The following is a 25,767-nucleotide window of genomic DNA, read 5'->3' on the forward strand; positions in this document are numbered from 1 at the left end:
AATGGTAGTCCATAAAGTCCAAAATGGGAACCAACGGATGTGGATTCTTCCATTCCTTGTAAAATCTCCATTAATGCATGCTTCTCTTTCACTATTAAGGTAAATATCCTTCACAGGAAGTGAAGGTGTTGTGAGTTGTGTCTGTCCCTGACAAGATACGGTTGTCTTGGAGCAAGAGAAGCTTGAACCTGTCAATGCTAGCATGCTTACCCTTCAAATAAATAAATAGGTGATGTCTGGCATAGAGTTCAAGACTTAGTGATTTAATCCCCCCAATATGAGAGATTTTCTATTAAGATTGTGTCAACAACAGCTATCTCTAAGGTTTTGAGTTTTAAGTTAGCAAGATTAAAGTAGGATAAGGTTTTTAGATTTCTTTGTTATTTCTGTTTCTTCTGTTATCATGTTCAATTATGATGTGCTTTGTATAAATCTGCAAATGCAAAATAAAATAAATTGCACAACATTTTAGCAGTGACTTCTGATAGTCAAAAATATATCTGGAACAGATGGTCTTAAGCACGTTATATAATATGTGTCCACAAAAATAAATAATAATCAAGAAAAAGAATAGCAGTAGCCTTCTAACTGTAATCTGCTAAATTAAATTTGTGGTCAGGGCCACACAAGGGGAGCTACTTTACACTTTTTCTTTCACTGCTTGATTATCCTGAAGAAACTTGTGGAATGCTAAATACTAGTTTCAGAAAACTGTGATTTATGTAATGTAATCCCAGTGATTTATGGCAAGTTCTTATATGAGCTACAGCTGTTTCTTGAACAGTTCTTGGCAATAAGATCTCCTGTGCACATGCGTGCACAAGCACACACTCAGAGTTTCTGTGGTGCATTCGTAGTCCTTTTTTGTAAGAGGAAGGAGTGGACAGGTTCTTTTTTGTGTTTAAAAACTCAGTATGCAGGAACAGTAAGATATTTATTCTTCTACAGCACAGTTGCTAGTCTCTAACTGAGATGGCCTTAAACCATGAGGTGTTATTCACTTCACAATATTTCGGGATAAGTGAATTCCTGATAACTTTGAAAAACACAAAGTTTTGCCACAGTCGTCTACATGCTAGCCCATACTATTCTCAAATGTAATTACAACTGTAAAATGAAAAATAAAAATATTAACATATGGTAGCATTATCATAATCCTTGTAAGAACTTCTCTCTGATTGTTTCCACTTACTCATTTACCTTTGGGTTGTTTTTTGTTTTCCTCAGTGTTCTCTGGCCACTGCTAGGTTGCCTAAATAAAGATTCTTATTGCTAAAGAAATCTGAACTAGCCTACAGTTTATTCTAGTTTAGTCCAAAAGTCCTGCTTTATTGTGGAGTATTTCAGCCTCTTCTGTGGCTCATGTTCACTACAAATCAGAAGTTATGCAAGTCTCCTTATAGACCTTTATAATCTGGGATGCTCCTATTATTACTCATGATATTGTATTGCTTCTCAGATGCAAAGGCATTCTCAAAAGGAAGTTGGACAAACATGTAATTTGGTTGGCCAAATGGAAGTTGGTCAAAATGTAATTGTTAGGCTTGAATTCTTTTGCTTTTTGTGATAAGATATAACACTTGATTTGCATCCAAATTTGAATATTATTAGAATTCCCCTTCTTCTCCTTTCTTTTTTTTTTTTTTTGGTATAATGTTTATGCTTGTTGTTTTTCAAAATCACAAATTCAAACCTGTCTGGTTTTGCTATGTTGGCAATTCTGCTTCCCCTGTTTGTTAGTTGATCTAAATTTCCTCAATAAGTCTTTATTTTTTCATCTGGTTAAATTCACTCAAAAATTCATATTAGGTGAAAGCTAAATATGAATACCTTATGAAGATCTGGTCACATTCACACGTATTGGATTTTTACGTTGAGAACAATCCCAAATTTAGACCATTTTGTCCTTTCCCTGCTTTCTCCTTATCCTTGTTCTTTAGAAGTGTGGTCATATTTTGTTGCCCAGAACTTCTTTCAGAAAGTTTCAAAATAGTGATCTCAATGTAGTGTTTTCTTAGGAGCCCAGTGAATGTGTGTGTGCCTGTGTGACTATGTTAGTTCTTGAATAATATTTTGCAAATTTTTATCTGCAAAGAATCAATTTAACAGTTATTTTTTGTAAGTCTTTGCTCTTTGAGGTTGAAAGAGGTGCCCAAATATACTCTGTGTGGTTTTTATACCCTTATTTTGCTGAGTCTTCCAAAGCAGAGATAACTAAATTTTCCTGAAAACTATATCCTTATTTTTCCCCATTTTGAAATGTAATTCTCTTCAAATATTTGTTTACAGCACTTTCAAGTAATGTCTTCTAGCAAAATCATCTGGTTGGTATGGGAAGGTTACAGAGGACATTGCTTTCATGGGCAGCTATTACTCGGCTGATGACATTAAAATGAACCCTATTTAAATGAATAACTGTTAGTAAAATTACTCAGTTCTGTACACCAAACAATAAGATTTGCAGTAATTATCAGATCCCTCTTAAAATATAGAAGTATCTGAACAAAGTAATTGTTCAAAGCAAGCATTCTATGCACCAAAAAGCAGATTGCAGGAATAATTGGAACTGTGCTGGTAATAAAGCTGTTAATAGAGCCTGAGCACATCAAAGGGCAGCATGCAAACTAATAAAACAAAATCTCTTTCAACAAAGAAAAGATTTTATTAAGGCAATAACATCATCTTTCCTTAGCAATGTAGTAAAGAAATCTACAAGCTTAGCACGCTGACAGGATTTTGAGCTCCTACAACCTAAAAAGCTTAAATGACCCTATGAGTCTCTCCCTGTGTAGGACTCTACTCATCCTTCTAAACCTTGAAGGCACAGAGTATTAATTAGGAGTGTCAATTCACAGGGTAAATAAAGAAGTTATGTCAATGAGTCGCTTTGAATTCCTCAGCAGTGGCATCAGTGGCTGAATCTAAATATCAAGGAGGGAATAAATGATGGGAAAAGTAAAGATAATCTCTTAGTCTCTACTGGTAACACAAAGCAACTCCCAGACATGTTAGCAGTAGTTCTTATATGAAGATCCATGTACACTTATTACAGTAAATTCATAGTAGTACTTGAGTGTGTGCACAGTTTTGCAGCAAAACAGACACTCTACTCTTAAAAATCAGCTGCTTAAATAGGAGCCTGTATTCCCATTATATTAAGTGTTAAAACAAGCTGGAAGACTGAACTTTTTACTGTAAAAAATATTATTGGATAGGGGAGGAACATTTCAACATTTCAGCAGGAGGGGGGGGGAAGAAAAATAATTTTATAATGTAAAACTTCCAAAATGTCATAGACCCATAGAACAATTCAGGTTGAAAGGGACCTCTGGAGTCCATCTAGTTCAATCCCCTGCTCAAAGCAGCATCAGTCAGATCACATTGCTCATGGCCATGTCCAGTTGGGTTTTGAATATCTTCAGGGATGGAGGCTCCACGACCTCTACAAAGCTAAACATGAAGTCCTGCACCTGAGACCTAATAACCAAAGCAGCAAAAGAGGCTGGGGACTGAGTGGCTGGAGGGCAGCTCTACTGAAAAGGCCCCGAGGGTCCTGCTGGGCAGTGAGCTGAGCCTGAGCTAGCCGTGTGCCCTGGCAGCAATGAAGGCAAACCATGTCCTAGGCTGCCTCAGCAGGAGTGTGGGCAGCAGACTGAGGACTCTCAACTAGGAAGGCTCCTCCCTACTGAGTGCTTGTTAAGCCATACCTGGAATATTGTGTCCAGTTCTAGTCCCCTCTTTGCTCTATTCAAGAAAGACACTGAAAAAACTGAGAGGGTCCAGCAGCGGGCCAGTGAGGAAATTGGAGGTTGGAGAACCTGACATATAAGGAAAGATTGAAGGAACTGGGTTTGCACTAACGAAGAGAGAAGACCTGGGAGGGGTATAATCACAGCCTTCCAGTTTTGATGAGGTGGCTGAGGTGAGAAACTGAGGTGCTCTCTTCTCAAGGATGTGCAGGTAAAGGACAAGAGGCTACAGGCAGAGGTTGCTTCAGGGGAAATTAGCTGGATATAAGGACAAAAAAAATTACTCATGGAAACAACTAAACATCAGAACAGGCTGACCAGAGAGGTCAGTATTTCCTCACTGGAAATCTTGAAGACCTATCTTGGCAGGGCCCTGTGTAACCTAATCTAAGGCCCTGCTTTCAAGGTTGGACCGGGTGATCTCCAGGGTCCCTTCCAACCTAGTCTTTTCTGTGAACTATGAAGTATGTGTCATTAAAGTTGCTACAAGCTCTTGATATATCCCTGTGCTGCATGTATTGTGTCAAACTGGTCCTGCCCTATCCTGAGTGTATTTCAGTTATTTCTAGTGATGGAAAAAATATACTTAATCTTCCTAGTGTCTCTTAAAACGGTCTCAAGAGAGCTTGTCTTTGAACTACTTTAGTATTATTGCTTTACAGTAGAGAACACGATGGTCTGTGTGTCAGTTATGTATATTCTGTGTTTTCCATGAAAATCTAGCCATGTTTTGGCAAAGTTTAAAGCCCTTGCAAACCTGTATTTTGTGCATGTTTGTTAGAAACACTTCTGACTTTGACAGCTAAAATGTCTTGTGTCATCTGTAAAGCTTTGTATATGATGGAAATTCAGATAATTTTCTCTCTTGAGTAATGAAATATGTTCCCTCCAGTTCTTTCAGGGCTAAAGACTGACATTCACTCTAATAGCTACTTGTCATTTCTGAAGACTAGTAAGGGGTCAGGTGTTTGAGATGAGATCATGGAGCCATTCTCTGTATGTATATCCTCTGGCACCTAGGTAACATTGAAAGGAAAATTGTTGAATAAAAACTTAGAGAAGAAATAGACCAAATGTTAGAGTGTGGGAGAAAAATAAAGGAATAAATGCTCTGGCACTCTATAAAAGCATCTTATCAATTAGATATCTGGGAGAAACACCAAGAGCTTTTGGCGAGCTTTTGGCAGATGGAAAGCTGGCTGTTCAAGAAGTTGATATGAGAAATGCTAAAAGAAGAATGGGATGGGAAGATGGTGAAGAAAGTGCATATTATTAAGGTTAAACTGAAATTCATTTTAATTGACTTAGCACAAAAACAAGGAGACTGGTACAGAAATAAAAATCTGACAATGAGAGGAAGGTGGACAAGGAAGCAAAGAGTATGGATATAGTTTGTCTCTTCAGCCCAATTATATCTGGGGCAAAGTGTATCAGTGCAGCAGGATGAATGCACATTAAGAGAAAGCAAGAGGGGTTGTTCAGATTTTTGCACCAAAGCAAATTGCTCTCTAAAAACACTACCTACCTCATGTTTCAGCAGCTGGGAGGTGTGCACTTCTCAGACATTTCCCAGGAGTGGCAGGTTCTGAAATAAGAAGACCCTGTGTTTGAGAGTGAGAGTTTCAGTACCAGGTAGCCAGATGAAGCTGGGGGACAGGTACTTCTGAGAAGAGACAGTGGAAATAAGGTCTCTGAAGGAGGTCTCCACTGGTCCTTGGGGGGAGATCAAGAAGAAATGGTTGAGCTAGGATATAAAACAGCTGGGTTCTGCTGTGGAGATTTGTACTAACTAAGCTCCCCTTCTTAATGCAAGTGTTGTTGAAAAACTGAATCCTGGATATCTCAAATTCAGATAGAAAGTTTAAAGGATATATTTTTTACTTGCATTTGTTTTCGCCATACCGTTTCTTTGTTCCTTCCCTGTCAATATAATCCACACCTCTCAGAAGTGAGGAAGGTGTGAAAGGAAATTAATATTTGTGAAACCATCTGTGTGAAATATACTTGTGTGATGACCATTATGGAAGAATCCTGAGAGAAACCAGGGTGTAACCAGTATACCATTAAGTCAGAAAAACAGTATGAAGTTATGAGAATCAAACATCATTTATAAAGTCTCTATTTAACAGAATGGTATTTATCATGTGCTCTGACTGAGGTGAAAAATAGTTACAAAAAATCAAATACGATCATATAATTAAGACAATGTGTATCATAATATGTATAGAAGGTGTGCCAATAAACATAAAGGTATGTATTTGTGTTAACATACAGAGATCAGACCCACTGGGGCCCACTGCCATACAAACAACAGGAAAATGGTGGACTAGATCTATAGAACTAGTAGTCAAAGTAATATTTAAGTCTTCCTTTCCTAGCCTTCAGCACTTGACTCTGCATTTGTTATTTTTTCCAATATTGTGTGTGTCTATTCTCACTATTCAAGTGTAGAAAGTAAGTATACTACCTAAACAGTAAAAGTTCATGATGAAAGTTAAAGAGCTAATTATCTAGCCTGCTGTTTATAACACTAGTAAAGAAATGTTATGTGAGGATTTTTTTTTTCTTAATGACGTTTTCCCTTGAAGCTACTCTGAATTGTGTCTGTGTTGTTGGAGGAATGTTTACCATTTTGATGTGGAAATGGGAAGAGGCGTGGTCCCTTGTGCAATAGCTATAGAAGGAAGCAGACAGGTACAAACATCATGTTATGGTGTACCAGGGAGGGCAGGCAGGTTTGTCACTGTAATTTACTTTCTCTTAATAAAGGGAGATGAAATACAATAAGTCTTATGAGTGCTAAGTTTCATTTAAGGTTTTGATTTGCTTATAGTAAGGGAGTCTTTGCAACGTAAATAAAGAGCAATTTATTATGAAAATTGGCACAAAGCTGTCTAATTTTTACTTCTTCATATAAGGATATTTGAAATTCAAATCACTGGCTGATGAAGGTTATTAAAAATGCATTAGAGTTGAAAGTGTAGCTGTATGTAATTGTCATAATAGATATTCAAAATTAATTTATCCCCGATGACAATTAAGCTAAAAGAATTTTCAAGTTATCAGCTAACAAATTTCAGTTAATTTTAGAAGCAAATAAAGTGAAAACATTTCAAAAAGTTTGTCAAAAAAATTAAAGCTCTTTTAAAAAAAATCCTAAAAGAAGGGTTACGTTCCTGTTCAGAATCTTTCCTTTTCTTCTTTTTCAAATTACTGGACTCTATTGCTTTTTTTTCTTGCCTCAGGTTGTCTGTATTGCATTTATCTCTTTTTCACATTTTTCTCCTAAAGAATTCTGGACCACTTTGAGTGTATGTGTACACACACATGTACAGGCATGTACTGAATTTAAGTTAATTTATACTCATAAATTTTCTTTCTATATCTGTTTTTTCATCTAGTTGATGTATTTTTCTGATAAGCATCAAGGATCTCATAGGTAATATGGTGCTATTAATAATTCCTTCAGAATACCTGAAATGCCTTTAATATATATGTTTATATTTAAGAACAGCATCAAAATGCCAGTTTTGGTATTGTTGGATTGGGATGGGGGTTATTTTTAAAGACACTGAGGCATATTTACACCCTTTAGAAATCAGTGGGGGTAAAGTTTTCTAAATAATACTATTTTTGTGGTGGGTTTGTGTTTATTTTTTAAATCCTTTTGAAAACAAAACAAAAAAATTTAGGCTAGCGGATATTTCTGTGGTCGTGCTTGTATATGTGCACGTGTGGGCTTGTACCATTTGCTGTTGTCCACAGCCAGCTATGGGGCAGAGCCCCCAGCTTAGTCCTGTGCTTGTGTGTGGCTTCCTCACCTTTGGGGCAAGTGAGAAGAGCCAGGAATGAGGAGGGCAAAGATGATGATGTCCCTTCTCCTTTCCTGGCTAATGTCATTTCTCTTTTTCTGAATATAGCTCTTGATAGTTCAGCGGATACCCAGCATTTGAGAGGTCCTTAAAACCTGCATCATGAGGCACCTCTCAACCATGATCTTTTTTTTTTTCCCCCTGTGAGTGATACAACGGAAGTAAGCCAGCCTTTCTCACCTAATTTTGACCCAAGGCTTCCCCATGGTTTCAAGATCTGGCTAAAGAGAGCTACAGCCTAAGTTGAAGGCTTTCACAGTTTGAAAGGGGTAGGAAGGGGAGTTAAACCTAGGGCTCAGCCACTGGCATAATGTACAGCATAGATACAACCAAAATAATTTATGTGCATTGAAAGCATACAGTTACTTGTATCCTCTAACACTCCTGACCCAGTTTGTCAATGTAGTGAGAGAATTCATAGTTACAGTTATAGCTAGCAGTTTAGCAGGAAGAATTACATACCCATCACTTACTGCATTCAGCAAAGTTATGTTTTGTAACCATGTCTTTGCTTGTAATTTGTTTTCAAATGTAGTCTGTGTTAAACACGTATTTTTGATTGAGTTTATCTAACAAGATAAGTTTGGGAATTATTACAGGTCAGCCAATTTAAATAAACCAAGAGGAAAATTCAAAGGAAGTTTTGGAAAAGTACATTTCTCCTTTTCTTTTTACTCGAAGACCAATAATATATACCTTTTAATTAGCCAATACTTTTGGGCCAAAGCTAGAAAAGGTCTGGGCATAATCATGTACTTTGAGAATATCAAAAGTGAAAACTCTTAAAAATGGAAACAGTTTCTAACTGTCCAGTATATTTTAGTAGCCTCATGAGGCTATTAAAACTCATGTAATGATCTAATTCATTTACATGTTCATTGTGAAGTATTGTCTTATTACTCTACTTGGATAATTAAACTACAGTAATGAAATGCCCCATTTTGTTTCTCAGGCATAAGCACAGTGCTACTGTTTGCACACCTAGTAACTCTAGCAGGAGGTTTGATATTGAAAGTATCTTTATTTTTATTGTAGCTGAAATTTGGAAAGATAATTGGGAAACCTATTTTATTTTAGTTGTGAATCATCTTCCCTCTCTACCATCTCTCTAGCATGGTGTTATTTTTCAAGCGTGAACCTGGGTTTCAAATTAGAGTGTTCTTTTAGTATTTAGGCATTAGTTATTTTAAATTTTGTCAACACTCACTTTTACAGAAGGCTGTTTTTTTCCCCCTTTTTTTTAATGCTATACTAACACAGTAGCCTGGTATTCAGTTTGCACATCAAAATGAAAGGTCAGATTGGAAAACATATTTCAAAGGCTCTTTAGGATAGTGAGGAAATGGGATTGGGGAGAACTAGGACTTTTATATTACAAATGACTGTCTCTAAAAATACCCTTTGAAGTGTGAGGGCATTTCTTTTTCAGTATGTATTTAAAAATCCTAAATAAAATGTTTGTTAAGGGAAGAAGTCCACGTACACATGAACTGATCAGATTTTAACTACTGCTTTAAAACACCAGGCTACCAGCAAAAAACAGAATAATCCCAGTAGGCTGGTTGATTTTATGGATTAGGCAGCAGTTCAATCCTGGCAGTATTACAGCAGCACAGTTTGAGAGAAAGTAACGTAACTTGGCTTGGCAAAACCCCTACTTCTTTGCCTATTAAAGGTAGCTGGTATGACTTAATATGCTTTTTCTGCCTTCGTACGTTTGATGTATAGACACTGTGAAACAATATAGCATTTAAAGTGGCATAACAAAAGCTAATCCAGTAAGTTTGATTTCCATCCTTAATTTTTTTAGATTTCATTGAGGCAAAGTGAAGAGTTTGTAACTGCTTCTGTGGTATGTGGGCAGTTAGAATACAGCATGAATCTGGGAACACAGGTTGTAGCCCATAAGAAAGTCAGCAATACTGATACTTAGCAATACATAGCAATAGTGAAGATTTAGAGAAAAGAGAAAGTTGAGGTAAAGATTCAGATTTTCTCTTTCTTTTACATTTATTTAAATTTTGAGGAATTAAAAGATAGTTATTTTATATTCAGTCTAAATTTACATAATGTCATCTACATTCTCCAAAAATGCTGAAAAAATTAAACTTTTTCATTTTTCTTTAATCTCAATTTCATCTGCAGTGCAAGAAGAATTTATTCAGTATCCCTCTGCTATCAGACGCATATTTCTTCCCATCATATTTCACTTTCTTGCCCTGACATTACTGGCTTATACTTAGCCTGATTTCTTTATAATATATGCATTCATTCTGTACTTGTTTGTTTGTTTGTTTTTATTATCTACTTTTTCAGCTAAGAGATATGATTCTTACTGCTGTTATAGGTGTGGTTTCCATTTAGTGCTTACAGGAATGAACATTTACTTGGTAGCAGTTTCTTAAAGCCTTATTCCTCTGAAATAGCAGCTGGCGACCTGCCCCAGAGGCGTAATGTGGAGGTTGATATGCCACTCCTTGGCAAAGTTCCTGGAGAGTGTTGTTATCATTACAACTCATCTTCTTCCAAGGATAAATCCGCATGCAGAGATGGGAAAAACTCTTCTTTTTTCTTTGTGAATTGGTTTTGCTTTTATATGATCCGTTCTTTCACTTTTCTGATCTTGGGATTTCTCTTCTCCCTTCTTATGTTCCTCTTGCAATCTTGTGTTTTAAGTTTTACTATTCTTTCATGAAATAGGTTTTTCATTTTTTTTCTGCCTCTTAGTAGTTTTTTACCTCAAGTCTTGTTTTTCAGTCTCTTGCATCCCCTAGTCCTATTGTTGATAATCATGTGCTCTTCTTGTGCAGAATATGCTGAAGTCAGGAAAACGTGTTTCATCTTAAATACTCTGAATGCCTAATCCCGTATGGGTTTACCCAAACCCATAAAGGTCCAAATAGCCTTACAGATCTGTTAGCATCCCTTTCTTAGACTCATAGGTTAATTCAGATGTGAATGGACCTCAGGAGGTCTCTTGTCCGATTCCTGCTCACAGCAGGGCCAGGTCTGAGGTCAGGGGTGGTTGCTCAGGGCTTTGTCCAGTTGGGTCTTGAAAACCTCCAGGGGCAGAGACCACAGAGTGTCTCTGGGCAGCCTGTCCGAATGCTGGGCTGTCCTCATGGTGAAAACATTCCTTCTCATATGCAGCCTGCACATCTCTTGTCTCAGTTTATGCCCATTGTCCCTCTTCCTCCCAGCAGGCACAGCTGTGAAGAGCCTGGCTCTGTCTCCTTGATAACCTCCCTGCAGGCACTGGGGGGCTGCTGTTAGGTGCCCCTGAAGCCATCCCTGCTGCAGGCTGGAGCAGCCACCATCCCTCAACCTCTCCCCACAGGGCAGGTGGCCCAGCTCTGGCTGTCCTGGGGGCCCTCTGCTGAACTTGCTCTGGTTTATCAATTCAGTTGGGGTCCCGAAACTGGACACAGTATTGTAGTTGTGATCTAATGAGTGCTGAGTAAAGAAGAAAAGTCACTTCTCTCAATGTACTGGCTGTGCTTCTGTTAATGCAGCTGTTTCCCCAGTCCCAAAGGTCTTTATGCTTTTCAAGCAACACACTGCCTTTTTTTAAGAGCCAAAATGACGTCCAGCTCTGTCTGAAGCTGTAACAAAAATTCTACTCTGTGGCAATTGGATTTAACCACGTAGAAGGAGCCACCACTAACTGCAGATAGGATGACTGAAAACTGAGCTGAAGGGAGCTGTTTTGTTTCTTTGCGATACTCCTCTCTGTAGTGCTTTCACCTGCAGTGGGCCAGCATGTCCTTTTCTCAGTTTGCAGACTGGCAACAGCATTCAGGGTAACGTTAGCATATTGGTGCCTCCTTTGCCCTTTTCTTGCTATGATAGTTAACATAGCTCTTGCTTCTTATATTGCTCTCTTATTGTTGTCATGCTGTTTCTGGTTTGAGGTAGTTCTCTACTGTCTGGGCATCACTCTCTAGAGTCCTTGCTCCTTGCCACTGTGTTGGCTTTTGCTCTGTCACGCTACTGCTTGCGTGGTATTACACAACAGACGGTAGTATGTGGGCCATTATTAAGAAATAAAAGGATGAACAATTACATTTTGTAGCGCTCTCTTCTGCTTCTATTTCTGCTAGATAGAAATTAAATGACAGGAAGGTAGTGCGCAATGCAAAACAGAAATCCATTTATGTAAATTCAGACCTTTTCCTCAGCCCAAGCAATTTCCAGGACTCTGCACAGTGGAAATAACATTCAGTAGATGGAATCGCAGAATCATTTCCCTCCCAATTTCATATGGGAGGCACACGTTTGAGATTTTATGCATTATTTTTGTGGTTTTCATATTTTCTGGACCTCCTTTCCTCTTTACTGTGGAATTATATCTTTTGTAGTGATGTAAATGTAATATGTGATTTGGAAGTAATATCTCTATAATTGTGGAAGAGTTATTTGATCTATTTAAATGTACAATTTGAGCACCAGAGCCCTAGATGTGTCATATACATATAGTCTTTATATGTCCATGTAACACAAAAGTGGATAATGCAGATCCTAGATGTTCAGCTCCCTGACTAGCACAGATTTTTAGTACAATAAGCAAACTCATAAATGTCCAGTGTAGGTCAGTGATGAAGTATGATGGATTCAAGAGAAAGTGTGTTGAATTGTTCCTAAAATCCTTCCTCTTTGAGAGAACTAAATGTAGTTCCAAAGAAAGTGATCAGAAAAATGTCAAATTATGTTGACCATTAAGAAGGAACAAATCCCAATTAATCTGAGCCTTTATTTAAATTAAGCATGTTTTGTAATTTGATAGCCTTTCACATCTAAGAATATCATTAAGATGCCAAAAAGAGAAGAAAAAAACCAACAAAATCCCCAAACATTAAAGTGTAGGTATCCTATTTAAGTTGCATTGACAGTGGCTGTTTTGTCATATCAAATATTTTGCTAACATAATGGAAATGTGCTCTTGTAATTATTTCCTGTAATTTACTTGGGTAACAAATGCACTTTCAAAAAGAAGACTACAGGTTGCTATAACATGTCTCACAGACTCCTAAAAAAAAATAAAATGGCTGTTTCTTCCATGTAAAAATAAGCTCTTGACATGGATGAGTTGTTATAGCCAGTGCTCAGACAGAGAGAGTGGGAGAGTTCTGAAAAGTAATGTCAAGACAGGTAAGGGCTAAAGTGCTTTTAGATAGACCAGAAGTTTGTTACTAGCAATCTATTATCTGATCTCTTCTGGCTAGCCAGAGGTAACTGTCTAATTCAGTGAATGGATCTACGGTTCAAAGTTTCCATGTAACAATCCTGAATAATTTCCGTGATCATCAGCCTATGCCTGCGTATCTTGCTTGGATTTACGCTATTGCTGCCTGCCACTGTGGACTATCTTATATTAATAATTTTCCTGTACTTGAATTATTTACTAGGAATCCGCAGCAGGACTTTACTGAAATCAGACAGCAGTTGTTTTAGCTAGGGAGAAGTGGCGTTAGACTTCTGAAATCTATCAGGATGTTTTTCAGTTCTTTTCCAAGTCTATTGGCACAGAAATGCACGAAAACTAATATAGACCAATCCTTTAGTTCTTGTAACTCAGTCCTCTGGTATCAGGCAATGCTTGGGCATTCTGACAGAGAGTAGGGAATGGAAGCGATTTGGTATTAGCATCACATTTAGAATCTTCATGTAGAAAGGTGACTTGAAGTTCCTGTGAACCTCTGAGGGTATAAGTGATTATCATAAGACATAGTATAGGGAAAATCTTCAAGGAAACTAAGACTTTTTTAATATTTTTTTTCTAAGTGAGGGCATAAGCTCTCTTCTTCCTCTGATCCTCTTATCTTTTTGACCATATAACATGGGGTTTGTTAACTGTTGGTTCCTTCAGAGGAGTCCTTTCGAACTTTTCGTCTTGTTCTTAAGGTTGATATCTTGTTCTATATTTTATTTATTTTGAAAAAAAAAAAAAAAGAAACTTTTTATACAGTCATAATATAAAGCAGTAGACAGCTTTTTGTTTGCCTTTTTTTCTTTTTTCTTTTTTTTTTTTTTTTTAATGATTGATCTACCTAGATGTGGCTAGACAGCATTTACAAGGTGTTGATGATTATTGATTTTATTATTCCTATATAACATTTACTTAAAGGAAGCAAGTAGAAGCTCTGAAAGTGGTGTCCTTTTTAGATGAGATGGTATACCAACACAAAACACATGTAAGTTTGGGGCCCATCTGCAGACCAAGATAAAGAAAAACAATGAGGATGAGAACTGAAACAATCTTTGGATGATTCTTAAGTGCTTTAGATATATGAGCAACGGTAGCAGAAATCTAACTATAGGCTCTTTTGCATTCTTGTTCAGTGCTTGATGTTCCTCTGTAAAGAAGTTTTGCATTTTGGTGAACAATCTGACACTCACCCAAAAAAATTGTGTGCAGATCAAGTGCATTTCATTTCCTGAGGCTATACTGGTGATTAGCTGTGCTGATGTGGAATCTTTGAGGTGATCCAAATTCCTGACTGTGAGAGGAAGCAAGTTACAGAAACCAACACTGATGGGTAGCCTTGAGACCCTGGTGTAAGCCTAGCCCAACTTAATGTTGCAGGAGTGAGATGCTGCCTTTACCAGTCCTAGAAATTCTCCTACCTTGTAGCCCTTCAGGGTTATGCCCTTTCATCAAATAGTAACCAGAAGTAAAGGAGTTTGATGTCTCTGATGATATACTTGTGTTAAAACCCCCCCAAGAAAGAAAAAAACTTTTAGATATGAAAAAAAATGGAATAAAAAAACTTGGCAAAGAAAGATTTGTTACATATAAGTTAAGTAACTGTTCCACGTCTTTTTGTCAACCAGTGTTCATTGTCATTCTAGAAACAAGAAAAACGGTTTTAGAGACTGATACAGGAAAAGATCAAGAAACCAAGTAGAAAAAAAAGCAAGGAAATGTATGTGTGGGCTGCTGAGTGATGGACATATGAGACAGGAATTACTGATGAGTAGGAGAACTGAGAAATGGGCCAGGTGCTGAGAGCCCTAACATGTACCACAGTAAGGACCATATGGAGTACTTCACTAAATGATAGCACCAATGTCTAGTAGAGAAAAGAAAGTCTAAGTTAACATACTAATTAGTGAAAAGTTGTAAACTACATAATCATAGCTTAATACAAAAGGATCTATTTAGCCTACTGAAAGAAATAATAAAGGATAAGGGTAGGCAAGAAATCTATTTGCAAGATTACTCACTGAACAGGTAATATTAGTTGATTTGTTGTTGATATTCATTTTGTTCTAGAGGGATACAAATGGGGGGAAATAGGAAAACTGATTTTCAAAGTTGTTGTTGGTTTGGGTTGTTTTTAATATTACCAAAGTTTTAGGCAAAGTATAATCACACAATGGGAATATTTCCACCTTTTTTTTGTGGAAAGTCTAGGTAAAACTCTTACAAGTGTAATAGCACATTAAATTTTCCCTTTATTCCTTTCTTCTTACTGGTACAAGGTTAGCAATGGTCAATGTAGTTCCAGAATACTATTTCGTTGTTGTGAAGAACAGCAATGTTTTCAATGAACTAGACAGTATTTTGTCAACAAGTCTGTTATTATACCACTGGAGCAAATTTTGGTATAACATTCCTTGCTTTAAAAAGTGCACTATTCATAAAAAAAGGGGCTTTTTCTTTTTGATAAATTTTAAATTTGATTATTCTTTTAAAACCTTCTTAAAATTTGAAAAGAGATGGCTTAAATTATTTCCAAAAAGTTATTACTTTTTTAGGATTTTTTTGTCTTTTCAGTAGCTTTGATACTTTTTCCCCTTTAAAAAGGTTTATTTATTTATTTATTTATTTTTTTTAAAAAAAGATAAAAATGTAAACCACACTTGTAAAAATCACTGAGATAAAGCAGTCTGGTTGCCAAGGCAAAGTTCATTTTTCCATCATACAAAATAATATAAACCCTCAGGTGTTTATTTTTTAATTGCAAATTTTCAATGAGTGGAGAAATGACTCATGCTTCATTGGCATTAAACCCAGAATTTGGAATTTGATTAACTTCAATTCTCTCTAGCAGTGGGAGGATAGACTTTCACAGTATTATTACTCTTGTCTCTATCTTTCTGCTCTGATTGTGGAGGGAAACATACAGTACAATTTCAATAGATGAACATGGAAGCAAAAACTCATATTTCTATTTGAAATTAAACATTACATATCCAATAGAAATACCAAGGGGCTTATTTGATAATAAGGCCTCTCTCATTGTTAGCATCAGCTCAGGTTTCTGAGAAGTTAACTGGTAGGGGTTTTTTTGTCAGCCTGTTGACCTGCCCAACAGATAAAATTAGAACTGCTTCTTCAACTTGTATATGGTTTGGTGTACATGAGCCAGCAATGTGTTCTTGCTGCAAAGAAAACTAATAGGTATCCTGGGCTGCATTAGGAAGAGCATTGCCAGCAGGTTGAGGAAGGTGATCCTTCCCCTCTACTCAGCACTGGTGAGGCCACACTTGGAGTGCTGTGCCCAGTTCTGGGCTCCTAGTACAGGAGAGACATGGACATACTGAAAAGAGTTCACTGAAGGGTCACGAAGATGATGATGGGACTAGAGGATCTCTCCTAGGAAAGGCTGAGAGAGTGGGACTGTTCAGCCTGGAGAAGAGAAGGCTCATTCATCATATACTCATCCGTGAGTGTATTCTCTACACCTGAAGGGTTTAGTGAAGACAGATCCAGGCTCTTTTCAGTGGTGCTCAGTGATAGGACCAGAGGCAATGGGCAAACACTGAAACACAGAAGGGTCCTTCTGAACATCAGGAAACACTCTCACTGTGAAAGTGACTGAGCACTGGCACAGGTTGCCCAGAGAGACTGTGGAGTCACCCACCTTGGAGATATTCAAAAGCCATCTGAACACAGTCCCAGGCAATCGGTTCTAAGTGGCCCTACTTGTGCAGGGGAGGTTGGACCAGATGACCTTCAGAGATCCCTTCCAACCTCAACCATTCTGTCATGCTGTGAAATTTGCTGCTTTCTCAGATACAATGGTGGGACTGAGTGCTAAAGCTCATTTTTTTCCTCTCTTTTCTTTTTTTCCGTTAGTTTGCCCAGTAAAATTAGTTGTTTTTCCTAACTAACATCTGTATAAATTCCCTTTATCCTCAGAATAATATGACTATAACATTATTATTTCCAGGAAGACCTTCAGTTCTTGTAAAACAAATCATTTCAAGGTGAAAGATATGATTTTTTTTTAAATTATCTTCTTTTTTTTTGTTTGTTTTGAACTGGCAGAAATATTTTGGCTACCCATGTTAAACCATTAAAGCATTTGACAAGAAAAGAGATATCTCACAATATCTCATGATAGTTTGAACTGTGTCCATTTTTGTGAAAAGATGTACACAAGAGGAATGTGACTTCTGTGTGAAACTATGAATGGCTCAAAAAACCTTGCTTTAAAAAAACAAAGTAAAAGTCAGGGAGTTTGGAAGAGGCAATTCATGTAACTCTTTGCCTGTCACATTGGAGTTACAAGAAGTTCTATGCTGTCTACGGAAGCAGTATGATTCCAGTGACAAAGGAAAGTTGAAATGTATTTAAAACAAAGCCCCTTTTCCTCTGCATGGAGACTGTTTTTCTTTACTTGCCTTGCATTTTGTTCAATCAAATCTCTCGTATGTGTACCGAAAAGCAGCACATCAGAATTTGGTGGTGTTTTCATTGTCTCATTCAGACATCAAATTCCCGCCAGCAAATAAAATAAAATTCTATTGTTTGTTCATTTTGTGCTGACAATATTCCTAAGTGTGTGAATGATCTTGCATAAAAAAAATGTTCTGTCAATATATTAAATAAAACAGGCTTAATGTACTGATCAACAAGAGAACCCATAAAATCATCTTTATAGATGGCTAGGTATGCATCCCCAGTAGTCTGAAGTTATGTTTTGAACAAAAATTACTGTGAAAGTTATGTAGCTTTGTTGCCAGGAAAGTAGGGTTTTTGGATCTATTATCAAACTTATCAGCATTGCAGGATCTTTCAGTAATCTGGAACACTCAAATGTTAAAGAAAAGACTAGATCTCTGTTGTCTGAGGGAGACTGGAAGAAGGCTTAATACACCCTGTTGTCACTGTTCTAAGCACTTCTATTTCTTTTCCTGCTATTCCAGAAAGAGAAATTTTCCCTTTTTAACATAAGAAGATTTAAGGGTTTTTTTCTGCATGGTGTGCACAGTCACACATGCACACACACGTAAAAACACTGTTTCATTTTTCTTGTGTTAGAATCACTGGGTTTTTTTCTTCCTATTATTGTTTTCCCTTTCATATTGCACTGTCAGTTATCTTTTTGAACCTTTAAGAGGAAAGCTATATGCATCTTTAAATTATTTAAAAAATATAAATTCTCTTTAAGAATAACCTGGACTTTTTTGTGTCCCAAATCTTTTTAAGTCTTTTGCTCTTATATCCTCTTCTTATTTAGCAAGACTCGTAGATCCATATCTTCCCTGTCTCCTACTTTGGGCCATTCTGGGTCTTCAGAATTCAGTAATGACTTCTGGATTTGGTATTGTTCCCTCAGGCTTTGAATTCTAGAGTCTGCTCTCTCCTTTGCCTACTAATGCTTTCTTTTCCCTTTTATGGGATTTTCTTGAGATTAGTGCTTTGGGTAAAACATAGGAGCCCTCTCACATATTAGATCATTTACCATGCATAGATCAAGGAAAATTAACAGAGATTTTAGTCATTCCTTTAATGGAACAGTAGTATCTGTGGTGCTCAGCCCCTCTCTTTCCCTCCAGGCAAAAAATAAAGAAATAAATGGATTCTTGCAAAGCCCTGAAAATGCATGACTAAAAATAAAATTGTAAAGGATTAGGAACCCAATGGCAAGGCAAATGTTGCACCTGTGTCCAAAAAAAGGCCAAAAGATCAACCTGGGGCACTACAGGTCTGGCAGGCTTGCTTCAGCCCATGGGAAGAACCATGGAGTGAGTCCTCTTAAAACATATTTCCGGGCATGTGAAGGAGAAGACAGTAATTGTGAAGAGACAGCATGGATTTACCAAGGGTAAATCATGCCTGACCAATCTGATAGCCATCTATGATTTGGGCTGAAGAGAGAGCAGTGGATGTTATTGGGTGCTCAACTTTAGCAAGGCTTTTGACATTGTCTCCCATGATATTCTTACATCCAAGTTGGGATGTTATCATCTAGGTCGGTGGATGTCTAGACAATGAAAAGCTGGTCGGCTAGTCAGACCCGGAAAGTCATGGTTAATGGGTCATACTCTACCTGGAGGTCGGTAGCAAGTGTAGAACTGCTGGGGTCTGTACTGGGACCTCTCTTGATTAGTATTGTTATCAGGGACCTGGAGGAGGTAGTGGAGCACACACTCACCAATTGTGCAGATAGAAATTGGGAAGGATCAGTCGATATGCTTTTGGTAGTCAGGCTACCTTCCAGAGACCTGAACGGGCTGGAGGAATGGGCTGACAGGGACGTTGTGAAACTGAACAAGGGCAAGTGCCAGGCACTGACCCTAGGACAGAGGAGCCCTTGTGATGGCATAGGCTTGGGATGGACAGGCTGGGAGCAGCCCTGTGGGAAGGGCCCTGGGGCTTGGCGCCTCAGCCAGCAAAGGTGGCCAACAGCTCCATGGCCTGTCTGAGTGATTATCCCCCTCTGTTCAGCACTCATCAGACCATATCTAGGGTACCACATCCAGTTTTGGCCCACCTGTTACAGCAAAGATATTGACAAACTGGAGTGAGTTTTGCTGAAGGCTGTCAAGATAGACCCCATAGCATTCTTCAGTTCTGGTCTCAGGTTTGTCATCAGCATCTACACATTCCACTTCATGCTTTGTCTGAGTTTCTTTCCCTGGCTCCTTGATGGCTCTCACTGCTTATCTGCTCTCAGTCTTTTTTGCAATGTCTTTGCCCCAACATGTTCCATTTTTTTACTGCACCATATAAAATCTCTGTCTCTTAAAAAACATTCTTTCCACCATGTGAAAAGGAATTCTAGAGCTGTACACAGGGAGCATAAGAATTACAAAACAACACAAAAAAACCCATCCACATTCAGTCCATTTTTTTGCTAGTCAGAGATGGCCAAACTCATATGGTTGATATTTTTAAGAAATTAATTCTGCCTGAGGCAGATGTCCTGCCCGGAAGAACTAACTATAAACAGATGAAGTTTGCCCAGAGTTCCAAGAAACTGAGAAAAAGATTTTATAATGTGAAGTGTTAAGCAGTTTAATACAGGCTGCACTACCAGCTCTGGTTGTAATAACATATTTTTCTTCCATTTGTGTTAATTGTAATTATCTACTTGCATCAAAGGAACATGGAAATAGATTGAATTGTTTATGCTGTAAATTTGCTATAAGATTATTTTTTTTGTTGATAAGCTTTTCTAATATTTGGAAAATAAAACAAAATTGTGAGTTCTTATGAGGATGACAATTACACTTTAAAGACAGATGAGGATCTATCCTTACAAATGTAGTGATGCTAATTGCCATGACAATTGAGTTACTTCCCTTAACTAATAAGACACTGCTGTTCCTACATTAGGTTATGTATTTGATGCAGATTCTCAAACTGATGGAAGTTGTACGAGTATAGAAATTGAAAAATATATTATAGAATAATCACAAGACTGTCTTGATGTCATTGTAATAACTATGTTTGCAAATAAAACCTTATTAAAGAAGTAGACCATTCACTTTTTGATACATTACATTTTATAGAAAGTTTTGCAACTTTAGACTCTATCTATTTATGTGTTTTTGTCAATTAAAAAAACCTATAAATGTAAATAGCCTTAGGGGGGAAAAAACAGATTATAGTAAAAATTGAGTGGTTATGGTTAATATTTTTATTTGTACTTTTTATACACTGGCCTAAAATACTTTTCTTCATTTTAAGGTAACTGAGCTGCACAATATCAAAAACATAACTCGATTGCCTCGAGAGACAAAGAAGCATGCAGTGGCAATTATCTTTCATGATGAGACGTCAAAGACGTTTGCGTGTGAGTCAGGTAAGCATTGGTACTGTATCTCCAGCTTGAAGAAATCAAGTTACACATCAAAGTCTTTCTCAGATGAACTGAAACACCAGATAGAAATCCTTAGCTTAAAGAAATGTGTTGTAAACAAGAACTTTGGAGTTTGGGGTTTATTTTGGAGGGGGTTTGGTAGGGGGTTTTGGGGTGTTACAGAGGTATTGGGGGTGTTACAGAACTCTTTCTTCCATTACTTATCTTTGACTGCACACAGATGGTCTAAAGACTGGAGATTTTCAGCCAAACTTGTAAAACTGAGTTAAAAATACCTGTGCGATGTTATTAAGTCAAGAAGTGAAACATTATTTTTTTTGCCAAGTTTTGCTATAGGCACTTACTAAACTAATAATTATCATGCCATTGCAAATAATAGGTAAAAATAAGAGGTAAATACCAACTAAAACCTCAGGATATTGTAAAGCTGGATTCAAGCAGTCTGTGGTTTGAACAGCTACATGGTATAATGAATGAGTTAAGTTGAGAACAGACTTGGACATCATGGTAAATAATGACTTGTGAGACACTGAACACTGCACTGTTAAAGTGCACTGTTTTCTTGTTTGAAAATGCAATTGTACATATCTGTGTCCTAGAGTATATTTTACCTGAAAAAGATGGTTTTTTTAAAAAATGAGAATTTTTTTAATGATAAAGTTTCTATTTGTTCAATGACATATTTGAAACTGTGCATTTTAAAATTATATCTTAATATTATCATATAAACATTGCATGGTGTACAATCTAAGTTAAATACAGTGAAACAAAATTCAAGAAACATGTGGAGGAGGTAGGTTAATAATGTGTAAGTAAGGTCATGAATTATGTGGATTTTGGGTTAAGTATTGCAAACGTTGATATGTACCTCCCATCACAAAAGACGGATTGACAGAGTTTTGTTTGTTTATTAATTTAAATTTAAAAACACACACAAAGAACATCTGTGGCTTTCTAGGATCAGTTTAACAGATTATTGGATAAGTAGTTCACATTAAAGACTTTAATTTCTAATGTGCCAATTGTATGAGGTTCAACAAGGCTAAGTGCAAGGTCCTGCACTTGGGCCACAACAACCCCATGCAACGCTACAGGCTTGGGGAAGAGTGGCTGGAAAGCTGCCAGGCAGAAAAGGACCTGGGGGTGTTGGTTGACAGCCGCCTGAATATGAGCCAGCAGTGCGCCCAGGTGGCCAAGAAAGCCAATGGCGTCCTGGCTTGTATCAAAAATAGTGTGGCCAGCAGGACTAGAGTAGTGATCGTGCCCCTGTACTCGGCACTAGTGAGGCTGCACCTCGAATCCTGTGTTCAGTTTTGGGCCCCTCACTACAAGAGAGACATTGAGGTGCTGGAGCGTGTCCAGAGAAGGGCAATGAAGCTGGTGAAGGGTCTAGAGCAGAAGTCTTATGAGGAGCGGCTGAGGGAACTGGGGTTGTTTAGCCTGGAGAAAAGGAGGCTGAGGGGAGACCTTATCGCTCTCTACAACTACCTGAAAGGAGGTTGTAGAAAGGTGGGGGTCGGTCTCTTCTCCCAGGTAACAAGTGATAGGACGAGAGGAAATGGCCTCAAGTTGTGCCAGGGGAGGTTTAGACTGGATATTAGGAAATTTTACTTCACTGAAAGGGTGTTCAAGCATTGGAACAGTCTGCCCAGGGAAGTGGTTGAGTCACCATCCCTGGAAGTATTTAAAATATGTTTGGATGAAATGCTTAGGGACATGGTGTAGTGGTGGTCTTGGTAGTGTTAGGTTTACGGTTGGACTCGATGATCTTAAAGGTCTTTTCCAACCTATACGATTCTGTGATTCTGTGAATAGTGATTCTATAATATGATTAATAATCTAATAAAAACATTTTAATTATATTTCAACAGCACTGAAATCAGTTCTATGGAAACTTTTCCATTTGCCTACACATGCATTCCCCTTGTTTTCTAATGAAAAGATCTTATTCCTTCCCTAGAATTACTATCGTGCAGGTATATTTGAAAAGATTGACAGCAAATCATAACTTCAGGATTCTTTCATCAAAGAAGGGGCAAAACTAAGAAAGTTCAGCATGTCTGGCCCACTCATCCCTTTCTTCTGTAACAAACACAATGCAACTCCTTAATCTTGAACCCAGTTGTGTATACAAGACACAAGTACCTTAAGGTGCTAACAAGATGCCAGTATGAGATGCCCTACCTTAAGGCTATGCTCTAAGCAAAGGTGTGTTTTGAGTGGATGGAGCCTTGGGTGAAGTGACGAACCAGTGGAGAGCTTGTGGGCAGAGATCAAAGGACAGACCAACAGGTGATATTGTAGTAGGTGTCTGCTACAGACCTTCTCATCAAGAAGAGAAGGCAGATTAAGCATTCTTCAGGCAAGTGGAAAAAGCCTCACAGTCCCAGGCGTTGATACTCTTGGGTGATTTTAACCACAACTATATCTACTGGAAGGCCAATATGGCTGGACACAAACAATCCAGATTTCTGGAACAGATTGAAGAAAATTTCTTGATATAGATGATCAATAATGTGATGAGGGGACATGCTCTGTTCAGGCATGTGCTTGGCAGGATCCTGTGGACAATTGCCTTGGAGGGCAAAGGGGCCCAGGAGACCTAGCTAATCTTCAAGGACAGCATCCTCTGAGCACAAGAACTGTCCTTCCCATTCTTCAGAAGACAAGCATTGCAGAAGACCAGTATGGATGAATGTGGAGCTCCTGACTCAGCTCAAACGCAAAAAGGGAAGCACACAGAAACAGGGACGGACTACCTGGGAGAGATACAGAGCCATTGTCTATGTGTATAGGAATGGAGCCAGGAAAGCTCCAGCTCAGCTGGAGCTGAAACTAGCCAGGGAGGTGAAGGACCGAAAAGGTTTCTTAAAGTACATCAACAGCAAAAGGAGGTCTAAGTGAGTGTGGGTCCATTGCTCAGTGGGGTAGGGGACGTAGTGACAAGGGGCATGAGAAAGGCTGAGGTAGTCGATGCCTTTTTCATACCTTGGTTTTCACTCACAAGGTTTGTCCTCAGGCCTTCCAAGTCCCTGAGCCTCTTAGCAGTCAGTGGGAGTGAAGTATTACCCACAGTAGAGCAAGGCAGAGTCAGGCATCACTTAAATCACCTGGATATCATACAGAAGTCCGTGGAACTAGATCGTCAAGAATGACCAGGAGGATCCAGATACCTATAGGTCAGTCAGCCTCACCTCAGTCCCTGAGAATGTTGCTGGAGCAAATCATGTGTAAACACATGAAGGACAACGATGTGAATGGGAGTAGCTAAAACGTTTTCCTTATTCAAATTATGCTTTCTATGATGAGGTGTCTGGCACTGTGGGCAAGGGAAAGACAGTGGCTGTTAAATACCTTGATTTTAATGGTCTTTGACAGCCTCCCATGGCTTCCTCCACAGCCCCCAGATTGGTGGGGCATGGCATGGATAATGGCCCTATAAATTGGCTACAAAATAGGCTGGGCTTGAAGAGTTGTGATTAATGGTGTAAAGCCACGCTTGCGGACAGTAGGTAGTGGGTCCCTCAGGGATCAGTGCTGGGACCAATACTGTTCACTGTCTTCATTGACAACCTGGATGATGAGATGGAGAGTACTCTCAGCAAATTTGCAGGTGACACCAGATTGGGGTGACCCAAACTGGGAAGGCAGGGCTGCTGTCAGAGGGACCTGGACAGCCTGGAGACATGGGCTGACAGAAACCTTATGAAGTTCAGCAAGAGTAAATGAAAGGTCTTGCCCGTGGGTTGGGGTAATCCCAGGCAACAGGGCAGGCTGGGGGCCAGCTGTCTGGGAAGTATCTCTGCAGAAAAGGTCCTGGGTTCCTAGTGGAGAACAAGCTGAACATATCCTGGACTGCATTAGTAAGAGTGTTGACAGCAGGTACAGGGAATTGATCCTTCCCTTCTATTCAGCACTTATAAGACCACATCTGGAGTACTGTGTCCAGTTTTGTGCTCTCAGCATGAGAATATTGACATACAGGAGTAAACCCAGTGGAGGGCCATCAAGGGTCAGGGTCAGGAGCACGTGACGTATGAAGAGAGACTGAGAGCTGGGCCTGTTCAGCCTGGGAAAGAAACAACTTCAGAGGATCTTATTGCTCCCTACAACTACCTGATCTGAGAATACAGAGAAGATGGAGCTATAAAAGTGTCAGATATCTTGCTGTTTCTGAAAGACTACAAATCTTAGCTGTGGGTATAGTGGAGTTTCAATCAGTTTGCCTTTCTCCATGCCTTCAGTCTATCTAAAGAGCATAAACTGCATCATCTCCATCAGATGAGATAGATACACTGCTTTGTTTCATTAAAATCTGACTCTCTTGAACTCCAAATCTTTTATGCGTTCTGAACTAGGAAGATATGGTTTAAAAAAAATTTCTTTCACAGCTTGTTTCCACAACTGAGTTCTGTCTTCCCACAAGGAACTATTACCATTTTTACTGCTGCTGAAATGTGCCAAGTACTTTGCTTTCCTTTATGAAACTTATCAAAGTTTAAGGAATATTTAGAGAGCTGCTTGTTATTTAAAATATTTTCTTCTTCTTCTCAGATTTCTAAAAAAATGTTTAGTGGCAGTGGTTTCTATGGGACAATGCCTAGACTTTTAACAGCCTCATGGTGTATAGTAGTGTACACACAATGGAGTTTATTTTGGCAAATGAGGCCACTTCTTTGGTTAACACAATAATACCTTTACTCTACTAATACTTCTTCTTTCCCATGGCTTCAGTGGGAAAGAACCACTCAAGTGGTTTTGATTTAGTCAAAAATCTTCTTCTAGAATCATAGCTGCTTGACCTTCATGAATTATTTAGGAGCCCAGAGTTCCATGATATGAACATTTTTCCACCATGGAGTCTCTAAATATACAGAAGCAGATACTTTGTTTCCTATCATATTGACCTCCAGGGGCAGATGGAAGGACGGTAATGCTGAACCCATTTGAAAAAGGTCTGCTGAGCATAGAGTCAATAACTTATTGGAAAGGAGGAGGAAGTAATGCTCAAAGCTGAGTTGGTTTTATATGGGGACTAAACAAGGTGAGGTAGGGTTTTTGTCAGACTTGTACCAGGACATGTTTTAA

General features: G+C 38.4%; 1 protein-coding gene across 1 annotated transcript in view; it reads left to right on the forward strand.

Annotated features, from left to right (window-relative positions):
- Positions 1 to 25,767, forward strand: part of DOK6 (docking protein 6) — a 263,651-nt gene that overhangs the window by 103,616 nt on the left and 134,268 nt on the right. Inside the window, exon 3 of the mRNA XM_072851317.1 lies at positions 20,547 to 20,661. Within this exon, the coding sequence (XP_072707418.1) occupies positions 20,547 to 20,661 (115 nt within the window). The remainder of the gene's footprint in view (positions 1 to 20,546; positions 20,662 to 25,767) is intronic.

Source organism: Ciconia boyciana, chromosome 2 (assembly GCF_034638445.1).
Source record: "Ciconia boyciana chromosome 2, ASM3463844v1, whole genome shotgun sequence".
NCBI classification, from domain to species: Eukaryota; Metazoa; Chordata; class Aves; order Ciconiiformes; family Ciconiidae; genus Ciconia; species Ciconia boyciana.